The sequence below is a fragment of the Cupressus sempervirens genome, chromosome 5 (genome assembly GCF_028749045.1).
Source record: "Cupressus sempervirens isolate cs-2001-9-10 chromosome 5, ASM2874904v1, whole genome shotgun sequence".
In the NCBI taxonomy this organism is placed as follows: Eukaryota; Viridiplantae; Streptophyta; class Pinopsida; order Cupressales; family Cupressaceae; genus Cupressus; species Cupressus sempervirens.
This window is the reverse complement of record NC_143122.1, coordinates 219,076,994-219,088,958: the sequence shown is the minus strand read 5'-3', so window position 1 is coordinate 219,088,958 and position 11,965 is coordinate 219,076,994. Positions and strand designations below refer to the sequence as shown.

At 33.8% G+C, this 11,965-nt stretch overlaps 1 protein-coding gene across 1 annotated transcript; it reads left to right on the top strand.

Moving 5' to 3' along the window:
• The first annotated feature begins 7,542 nt into the window (after positions 1-7,542).
• On the top strand, positions 7,543-11,082 carry LOC149555212 (pentatricopeptide repeat-containing protein At2g13600-like). Its single transcript, XM_089829291.1, has one exon. The coding sequence runs from the start codon at positions 7,728-7,730 to the stop codon at positions 10,092-10,094; it is 2,367 nt and encodes a 788-aa protein (XP_089685417.1). The 5' UTR covers positions 7,543-7,727; the 3' UTR covers positions 10,095-11,082.
• Positions 11,083-11,965: the final 883 nt, after the last annotated feature.

The following is an 11,965-nucleotide window of genomic DNA, read 5'->3' as shown; positions in this document are numbered from 1 at the left end:
TTAAATCATATAAGCAATTGTCTTACCAACAAGTATCAGGTTTGACATCAATGACAAAACAATGATTGAAACACATATTCATACTTGTGTCAATCTATTTTCAACAATCTCCCTCTTTGGCATTGATGGCAAACCAAACTGACCAAACTTAATCAGTATGACCAATCAAAATACCAAAAAGAAAATAATTCTTTGTATTGAAATCTCTTCCTCTATCAGCAACTTTCATATTCTGAATAGGTTACAAAATTCTATTTTGATCAACAGACAATCAACTCATCCTTATGACTCCCTCTTGATCAATTCTTATATCTCCCTCTACATTATCTCCCTTAATATGACTAAGCAGATCAGGATTCCTCTCTTTTCAATGTCTTTATCTCTCTCATATTTCAATTCCTTTATTTTATGATCAAGAGACTTTGTACTTGAGACCTAAATTAATTATTATAAACTTATTAAATGTGACTCCATGTGAAGGAACTCTTGGGAAATGGAAAATTGTAGTTGTAATTGCTTATGTGTACTTGATGTGTATGTGTATATTGCTTCCCCATTGTTACTTTGATGTTGTTTAAAAATTTAAAAAATAGTTTAGTAAAGATTGTAACATGTTAGGTTTATTTCTCTTGGGTTCCCAAGCAGGGCATTGCATTTCCACCTCATCCTTTCAATTAATGCAACCCTCAATTATATTGCAAAATATGTTGAAAAGGCTAAGAACAAGTTAGAAGCATACCATGACATGTTGACTCACATTTCAAGCAAGTTGAAATCTAAAATTCTAACCCTAATTTATTTTCAAAAAATGCTTCTTAAAAACCTTGTGGACCATGATATTGGTACCCAAGAAACCAATCATCTCTTACTCAAATTGCCACACTCCAATTCTAGGAGGACTTTTGTATCTTTAAATGTCACCCCAAAAAAATTCCTATGTGTACCAATTGTACCCCCAAAAGAACCAACATACCCAAACAATTTTGAATCTTGCATCTCCCACCCTATACATTTAGAGAAACCGTCACTTATTGATGTAGCTCAAAAATGGACCATCGAGATTTATTGAAAAAAATATTAATGGAAAAAGTGTCCCACCAATACTATTGTCTGTATCACCTCATGCTACATAGTCATCCCTGTAAAGGAGGACATCAACTGAAGCCTTTTGTTGGAGTAGATTAGTATTGTACAAACTATTCATTAACCTTCAAATAAATATTGGATCATCATCAAATGAGATTGTAAAGACTTGTGAATGTTTTTAAACAAAATACTATCTATGGAATGTATCTAGCAATGCTCCTGAACTAGTGCATGAAAATGAAGTTGCTAGCCCAATAAAGACTAGAAACATTATACTAAACAATATTCCTAGTGAATGAAAAGTCTTATCAAAATTGTACCTGGGCTTGCCTATCCACCTAAATGATCTCGACATGCTTGGAAGTTGTGAATTTGACTTGAATGATAATTGAGAAAACTTACAGTTGAATACAATACCAAAAAAAAAAAATACAACTTTCATACAATCAAATTACCTAACATTTCAAGCCCCGTATTTTCTTAATCCACTACAATAATTTGTGTTGTCAACACAACAAAAAAAGGCATGTGATATTGTCCTAGCACATTTACATTCTTGTACTCAGCAATTACCATTGAAGATTATTTTTCAAGGAACAACAAGCAAAGGAAAGTTTCACCTTATAACAAGCATAAAGTGTGCAATGGTCAACTCAACATCACACGGACAATCACTAATGCTACTACTTGCACCTACATGCATAACAACATTCAACATATAAGCATCAACAACTCATTATGTCCTTTGAATATTAATCAAAGAAATGACATCCTTGCAAGGACAAGCACGTACAACCTTCCAAGAGCATGTACTTCATTATCTATGTTCTAGTAGATGAAATGAGCTTCATTAGACCTAAGTTATTAGAAAAAATTGACAATAGGCTGCAAAAAATATTTCTTTCTCATAACCACATTCCCTTTGGAGCCCACTCAATTATTCTATTTGGTGGCTTGTGATAGTTGCACACTAGTCAAAGATATCCCAATGTATGCTTCAAATTCCTATAGTGGCACACTATGGGTAAAATTCACAACTATTGTTACATTAGAAAAAATATTCTGACAAATTGAAGACAACTGTATTTAGATTCAATCTCATGCACTTCTTTCAAATTTATAGAATGCAACACCGACAATTGTAGATTGGCAACTTTGATGTCACGATCAAGTTCCACACCAAAAAGGGTAAACAATATTTATGGCCAATGAAAATTGGAGTTATGTTACCTACTCGACAAATTGGAAGCAAATATGTTATTAAATGCTAAAGTTGTGCAAATTGAAAGTTGATGAAAACAATAGATGTATCACTTGTACAATTTCATTATATGCAATGATTATGAAATTTCCTCTATGAATAGAATCTAGCTCTACGAATAGAAATCTAGCTCTATGTATGCATCTATGGATTATTTCCAACTCTATTTTACCAATCAGGTGCAAAAATATTATTTAATAACAAAATAGTCAAACCATTTAAGTATATATAACAATCAATACTTTAAAAATAAAAATAAAATATTGAAGATTGTATTCAAAAAATAGTAAAATTGATCTACTACAAAATTTTACCCCGATGCGATTACAAAATGCCCAACAGTATTTTGCAAATCTCTAGTACTAGTTCACAAATCTTCAATAGTAATTCATAAATCATCTATAAAATTCAAAAAAAAAAACTACAAAAATTGCCAACTATTGTCTATATAACCCACTATTAATATATTAAACAAGAGCTCTGAGAGAGCTAGAGTCCTTGCCTTTAATGAAAGATGGATTGTGCTAGATTATTTTTGGCAAAAGGGTAGATTGTACTAGATTATTTTTGTTATAGTATCAAATGTTAGAAAAGTATTTGAGTGAGATTCTTCCTAAATCTCCAAAATTCTTGGTTTATGTGGCTCAACTTCCACTAGCATAGTTAGCAAAATAAAGACAAATTAGTACCATGAATTGAAGAATATGATGAGTTGTGTTCTAAAATGAATTTGAATATAAGAACTACTAGAAGAGAATGTAGACGATGATACCACAAGCATAAAATCAATTTTGTTTCTATTTTTTGAATAGAGGAAGCCATAAAACCTCAATGCATGCGAACTAACTAGAAATTTTATTTTTGCTTCTTTACTTTTATGATTCAAAGTAGCCATGGACTAATACTATCTATGAGATTTTTGAGCTAATTTAGTGTTTAATTCTAAACGTGATAGTATCAAACTAGAATGATGTAGAATGAATATTTCTTTCCTCACAATCCTAAATAGGCTAAAACATATTCTTCTAAGTGGAAAAGTTCATGTTTGAGAACTAATGCAATAAAATTCTAAATTTTTTATACTTTTTCACTAGAAATATGTATCTAAAGGATTATATGATGCTACTACTCAAGATTATTTGGATATGGCTAGATAAGTAATCAGTGGAATGGCTTATATAAGAATAAAAACTAAAAAACTATATCAATCTTTATGTTTTGGAGGACAGATACAATGACAATAAAATGCATAATTGGAAACTCAATAGGAAGACTATTACAATATTTTATAAATCAAAGTTTTATATTTGGTGTAGAATCATAAGAGTCTAGCCCAAGTATTGTAGTTCTAAAATGTATTTTTGGGTGATTGGAATAATAAAATAAAATTATGAGAGCTATACAATTTTCTACAAAAAAAGAGAAGTGTAGAAAAGACTTTGAATATTGATAAAATAACAAAAATAGTAAAAGTTTATCTTCAATCAATTGAAAATAACACAAATAACTTAAAAAGTCATGAACAATTAGATATTATACAAAAAATGGAGAGAATTAATTAGTGAATAGGGTGTATGCACTATCTTGAGAGTGGGGTAGAAAGCGCATACCTTTATCATATCACTAATAACTATGGATAATGGTGATGTATATACCTTGTCTCTTGCATTTCTTCCCTAGGCATAAGAATAGTATGCGTATTAATTTCTAGAAATCTAGCTTCATAGCATGTGAAACTTTCACAATGGGGAAAATACTTTATAATCTCAAATTGTAGCATTTCCTAGGCATAAGAATAGTATGCGTATTAATTTCTAGAAATACTATTAACCACTTCTAGCTTCATAACATGCTTTCACAATGGGGAAAATTATTTATCATATTACATCACAAGGTTTTGTATTATTTATTTACTACAAAAACATAAATTGACATGACAAACACGACATAAACTACTAAGGGACCAACTTACAACTCCTACTTTATTTGAAACTCATGGAGCAATGCAAATGTTAGGGAATTTTTGGAATCATGTATGTTGTAGGAAAATTGTTGAGGCTACAAAATATTAAAAATAGCCAAATAAAGAAGTAGGTGTTATAAAAAGCCTTTATTTATTCTCTTTTATAATTGAGTTTATGATACCACACTTCATATTTAAAACTATCACACTACACATACATATCAAATTGAAAGAATTAATGTCTCAAGCTTTGGATTATAGACCCCAAAATAGAACAATCATTTCAAAGGATCAATACATGAAGTTGTTGAAATCCATAGAATAATAAACAAGCAATGTAAGCCTACAAAAAATGTTCTAGTTTGATAAAGTATGATGAACAAAAGAAAAAAGTTGGTTGAATTGTTGAACTATTCTTGAAGTGCTATGAAATTTGAATATCTGAAAGGGTTAAACTTTAGAGGAAGTATCTTAATCAAAAGAGTGTGATGAAGTTGTAGATAGATAACTTGAACCAATCATACTAGGAGATTAAATAGTTTTCAAATTACCAAAGAAGACGGAATAGAAAACTGGAAAATTTGTTTAATAACTTGCAAAGCCTCCTTTGTGAGAAGGATGTCCATGTCCTCTTTAATGCGGGTGAAATTTTAATGTATAGTAAAAGAAGTGCCATGTTGATCCAGTTAAAAATGTTGCTTGCCAAGGTAGCCCCTTTATCCAATTTTAAATAACAGAACCCAACATATGCGAACATGGAAACACAAAGAAATTACATAGTTTAGCATCACTGCAGAGAAAATGCTTTGTGATAGGATGGAATTTACAAGAGTTTAAATAAATTCATAAGAAAATATTGGCTAGAAATTGAGGATACCAAAGAATACGTATCTAGCTAAATGAATGTGGTCGAAATTGTGACCTTGAAAGGTAAGTTTCGGTAAGAGTTAAGATTGTTGGTAAAACAAAGTTCAAAACGTTGTCAAAGTCAAAGATTAAAGTGTGGAATGGATGAAAGGGTTGGAGAGGGCTAATAATGAAACTTTGATTGGGAAAAGGGAGGTTTATGCATCAAATTTCATAATAATGACATGAATTTGAAAAATCATCCTTGAACCACCAAATCCTCAAACAAATATTATTAATGTTAAATCTATGCAAAAACCTAAATATTATTCATTAGTAATAGAAACATATTTATTTATTAAAGTTGTCAAGTGTTTCCAACTTAACTGTATATTATTCATGTCAATAACAATAACATATTTACTTATAAATATTGTGTGTTGCCAAGTTGACCTTCGCTTGAAATGACAATATTAAACTTCTTTTATTGTTATGATCACAAAGAGATGTCTTCCTTGATTTTGAGCTAAAGAATACTTGTTACAGCCTACAAGAACAAGAGCACACAACATCAATCATGGCATAGAGAAAAGGTGTATATGACGAATGCAAATATGGACAATGATCATAACTTTATAATGTTTCTGCGTAGCACCCAATTAGCTACAACTTCATGTCACATGGCCATGAAATAGAAACCTACCATCTAGTATGTTTTATTACAGCCAACTTTAACAAGGATGTCTATTTGCAAGAGAGTTATTATGACTACACACAACTATAGTCTTCTTTCAAATATATCAAGAAATTACTAATTATTTATATTGACTGCCACAGTTATACCTTAAAGGCTACAATCCACTCAATTAAGTGGCAAGCTCCTCTTCTGGCATGCTCTAAATGGACAAACAACATTTTTTCGTTGTTCTAGGAAATAACAATACTAACATTGATGATTGTCAAGTATAACTCCACATCAAATGTGTACATCCACATTAAACACCTAAAATCTAAACACAAATTAAATAATAATCTAGATATCATTTTGATTCAGCACTATTGTGACTCTTGAATGATATCACTTTGAGATAGAGAAGGAGCTCTATGCACTTTTTGATTAGAGCTGCCAACAAGAAATCTAGGAGCTTGTTTTTTTTTTTTCCAATGCGCAATGCACTCTTAAGGGTTTTGGGTCTTGGATCTTACAATCTCAAGTTTTTTTTTTGGATTGAATTTTTGAAGACGAATGATTTTAAAATAAAAGAAGTTGATAGTATCAAGCTTGATAACTAGAATTTTAGAGCTCAATAGTCCTATCAAGATGTTTGAATATAGTAAATAGGAGATGAATAAAATACATTTTCCATTGAATTTTTTGAAACAATCATAACATACTAAAACTATAGATTCAATAATAGAAACTTGCATCTTTTGCAGGCCAAGAAAATTGTAATAGAAAATAAAATGCAATGAATGACACCTCTTGAATCTCAGGAAGCCTATGCTTGACCCTTTATATAGATAAGGTTGTGTTTCCAATAGAGCTATGTTGGTTTTGTGAGCAGCCTTCATGAGTATGCTCCTCAAGTAGTTTCCTCCCAAGGCAACTCACTGTTGTGATTGCAAAAACTCCTTTTGTGTTGGCACCTACAAAACAATTGCACAATGGTGGAAAGACATGGATGAGAGTTGTACGAAATAAGAGATAAATTTTGTCCTCCCATATTGTCTAATGAAGTAGAGAATCTTCATTGCACTAAAAGAGCCCTTACTTAAATGTTGATTATTCTATTTCAGTAAACCCTCCTTAGACATGCTAAGAAAATGGGGTTTTTTGAGCTTGAGATTGAAGTGCCATGAGCAAAATTGGTGAACGTGTGTAAAATGTAAAATGGAAAAATTTAGTTGAGACAAGTAGAGTTCACTAGTGACACTTGCCCTTGCTATTTCCATGACATGTATGCCAACTGTGTAAATGGTGTAAACGTGAAATGAAATGCAAAATGCTAAGTTTCCAATTCTGCAACATGCTTCCTTTTTGGGCTAAATGTTTAATTTATGCACCAAACTTCTTAAATTACTTCCACCTCATCACATGCAAACAAACCCTACTTAACAAGTGAAGCCAAAATATGCATGTATATTTTCAAAAAGTGACACGTAGTCTTCTAGAAGAATGACAGTTGCCATGCCTTGAACATTTTAAGTAGTTTTTTTATTGAAAAAAGAAAAGACTGCTGGAAAAAATAACAATGACCAATAGAAAAAATCTAGTTTATATTAATGACGTCAAAAAAATTTCATTATATCTTTAAAACTATAGTCTTAAGACTATTATATCAAAAAACACTATTTCCAACTATCAAACTAATACTGGTAAAAGCACTGAAAAACTATAGTCTCCTGCCTATACGGCAGGGACTAATAATTAAAACTGAATGAAGCCACTATTAGACTTCAATTCACTACCAGCTATCTTTCCATATGTAACAATGGCGTTCACACTGCACCTGCTTGATGTTGGATAACAACACTTATGTTGACTATGGATGCTAAATTCACTAGAGGACAATGCTAAAAAGACCTTGGATTCACTACAGGACGAAGATAATCACACCATTGTGCCTTCACAGTGTCAAGGGCGCTGCAAGTGTTCACAGTGAGCTAACCTATCGTAATTACCGCTATGATAACGCTAACAACTCGACCTTGGATTCTTATTCCATTGACAACCAGGTTGCAATTCATAGGAGAAATAGAAATTTCAAGGAAACCTTTAGTTTTTTGCACAATATGCAACAGCCAGAATTTTGTTCATATGCTTATCTGTTGCGAACCTGTATTAAGTACAAATCCCTGCCAGAAGGAAAACTAGTGCATGCCCACGTTATTCAGACTGGATTCGCCTGTAAAGATATGTATTTAGATAACACGCTTCTGAACATGTACGTTAAGTGCGCAAGATTGATTGATGCCCGCAATTTGTTTGACGAAATGCCAGAACGAAATGTTGTCTCGTGGTCTCTTCTGGTTGCAGCTTACCCGAAGTATGGGTATTATAAGGAAGCCTTAATGCTTTTTCAACAAATGAAAGTATCTTGTAATGAACTGGATAGTTTTGTATTTGTGGGAATTCTTCCAGCAATTGCAGGTCTGAGAGATCTTGAGCGTGCAAGGGAGATGCATGGAGATATAATTAGAAGTGGATTTCAATCCGATATATTCGTGAATAGTGCCCTAGTTGATATGTACGCAAAATGTGAAAGCGTAGAAAATGCTCGCGAAGTGTTTGACAGAATGCCAATGAGAAACGTGATTTCGTATAACGCAATGATTGCAGGATATGCACGGAGTGGGTATATTGTTGAAGCTGTAAAACTGTTTGAGAGCATGTCGGAAAGAGATGTGGTGTCGTGGACTTCAATGATTGTAGGCTATGCGCAGAATGGACTTGTTAACAAAGCCCAGGAACTCTTTTGGAAAATGCCTGAAAGAAATGTTATCTCGTGGAATGCAATGATTGGGCTGCTTGTTCAGAATGGACATTTTGAAGAGGCTGTGAACGTCTTTGAGAAAATGTCTGAACGCAACGTGGTTTCATGGAATACAATGATTTCGGGTTTTGTTCAGAATGGGCGCCTTGACGAAGCTGTGAGACTATTTCACACTATGTCCGAGCGGAACGTAGTCTCATGGACTGCTCTAATTGTTGGTTATGCACAGAATGGTGATCCTGAAAATGCCTTCAATGTTTTTCAGAAAATGCCTGAACGCAATGTTTTCTCATGGAATGCGATGATTGCTGGGTTTATACAGAATGGTTTTCTTGCTGAGGCCCTGAATCTCTTTCAGAAAATGCCACAACCAAATGTGGTGACTTGGAATGAGATGATAACTGGACTTGCATTAAAAGGGTGTTTTGATGAAGCACTGGAACTCTTTTGGAGAATGCCAGAAAGAAACGTGGTTTCATGGACTGCCTTGATTGCCGGTTACGTACGGAATGGACATATAAAGGAAGCCCTAGCGATCTTTAAGAAGATGCCTGAAAGAAATGTAGTCTCGTGGAATACAATGATTTCAGGACTTGAACAGAATGGTTATTATTGTGAAACATTCGAGCTCTTTCAAAATATGCAATTGAAAGATGTAAAACCAGATTGTAACACCTACACCAGCATTCTCTCTGCTTGTGCCAGTTTGGGGACTCTATCACAAGGAAAGATAATTCATCAAGACATAATTAGAAATGGATTTGTGGGGAATGTTTTTATGGAGACTGCATTGCTGACTATGTATGCCAAATGTGGAACCATTCAGGACGCACGCAAAGTATTTTACAGAATGTACGTAAGAAACGTGGCTTCCTGGAATGCAGTAATTGCTGGATGCGCCATCCATGGGTGTGGTAAAGAGGCCCTTCAATTTTTTGAAAAAATGCGACAGTCTGGAACCAAGCCAGACAATGTTACTTTTGTTGGAGTTCTGTCTGCTTGCTGCCATGCAGGCCTAGTAAATGATGGCAGGTTATACTTTGATTGCATGCCCCAGTACTACCAAATCACACCTACAGTAGATCACTATTGCTGCATGGTTGACCTGCTTGGTCGTGCCGGTCACCTAGTTGAAGCCCACGAATTTATTAAAAGAATGCCAATAAAACCAAATTCTGCTGTGTGGGCGTCTCTGCTGAGTTCATGTAGAATTTATGCAGATGCAGAGGTAGGAAAACGTGCTGCAGAACACTTGTTTCAGTTAGATTCAAACAATGCTGCACATTATCTACTTCTCTTAAACATCTATACCGCAGCCAATAGGTGGGATGACATTAAGAATGTTAGAAAAATTATGGAAGAAAGAAAAGTCAAAAAAGAACCAGCATGCAGCTGGATTGAGGTCAACGGAATAGTGGACGCTTTTCTTGTAGGAGGCAGATGATGTCTACATATTATAAGTTAGACGAATTCAGGCATGTAAAGGAAGCATGTCCATTTTGATGTAAGATGTGTGCCTCATGGCGACGGGGTGAAATGAATGTTCGGTTTCATTTGGAAGCAAATAGTAAACCAATTTTACAGTTATAAATACATCACCTAAATAACTTCTAGATCGTCAAAAGCATTCCAGCATGTGATGGTTTCTAGTGTGCCACTTGACTCATTGCCAAAAGTTATGTACAGGTAATATCTGTAAGGAATTAACTGTTGAATCTGAAAGAGGTATGTTGGTTATGCGAGAATTTAATAACTCTAAATAAACAGGATTTGAACTACTTAACACTCTTGTTGTTAAAACACAGCCAAGATCCTAAACTGAGGCCAGTCATTGGAAATTTGGTGACATGAAATCTAAACATACGACTGAGGATTATGTAGTTATACTATATTGGAGAAAATATTCAATGCTAAGAGACTGAATCAAAGCAGACAAAAGAAGCAGGGCCAAGGCCTGAAATATGATTTTTGGTGCATAGTGAGGAGTTGAAATGAATATTCTATGCCACTTGGAGGGAACTGGCAACTCAGTTTGTAACCATGAACACGTCCCTCAAGGTTTGTGGCAATCTTCGGCTAGTCATTGAGTTAATTCAGCAGTATTGTTAAAGAGATTCTTGTGAGAACTGTCCTGTTACAGTCAATTTATTCAAAGGGCATCTGGTGTTCCCGCAGACATTGTTGATGATGCCACATTAAGCCAAGCATTAAACAAGTAGTTTAACACGTTTATGATCATAAACTGCCTTGAGTTGAGATCTGGCGTCTTAGATAGACTTAAGCCAGAGGAATGAAACTTAGAAACATACAAACAAGGTACACGTTTTGATAGTATCTTGGATGAAAGTATCCTGTAATCAAAACAAAATAAAGTTAAGGTGAAGAATTTCAAGTCAATATTACCGTAACGATCATTCAATCATTAAAGTGTATTTCTTGTCTCGTAAGTGTCTCTTAACCAGGTGTCTAAATAAATCTAATATTGAAAGTCAATAGGAATATGTCTCTTAAACAGGTGTTTAAATAAATCTAATATTTAAAGACATTAGGAGGGATCACTCTTATTTCATATGCAGTTACTTTCAAAGATCAATTAATCTTGCTTCCATCCGATTGACTATTAAATTGACTCGATCATTGGGTGGAAATGAAAGTTGATGGTTTAACAGTTTGTTCTGTTACCGAATACGGTTTCTAATACCTGCCTAACAGCATTGAAGATTTTGATTTTTAATTTGTACTTAATTCTCTAGCTTTTGACTGCAACTTGACATGTATGCAGTCTTCCTGTGATGGGACTCCCATTAATTCAAAACTGACTAGTACTCTAAGAAAATCAATAAAGTGATGGTTCTATGTTGAAACTCACTCCGGTGGTGGCTTTATATTTAAACTCGCTCCAGCATAATGTTGGTTTGAGAACTAATGCAGCTCAAGGTGGTATACTCTTTAAGCTAGCTAAATGGTGAGTGCACTTGATTGTTACTAACTTCAGTTGGAATTGGTTTAGGATCTTAAGAATAAGCACTTTCTAATTGTTTCAGAATTGTCAATTTTTCATATGTTTGGTTTGATTCATTATTTGAGCTGACAGTTTGGCTGCCACCAACCTGACCTGATGGCTGATGGTCATGTTATGAATAGGTCGTTGGCTGGCAGTGGTTTTTATAGTATTTTAAATGTTTTTTTAATATTCTGCCAAACTTTTCTTTGCATTTGCTAGAGCCGTTAGCTTATTGTGAAATTGCCTACTCATACTAATGAGTTATTTTATGTTTGGGCCGTTAACAATGGGCATGCTTGGTGAATCACTGC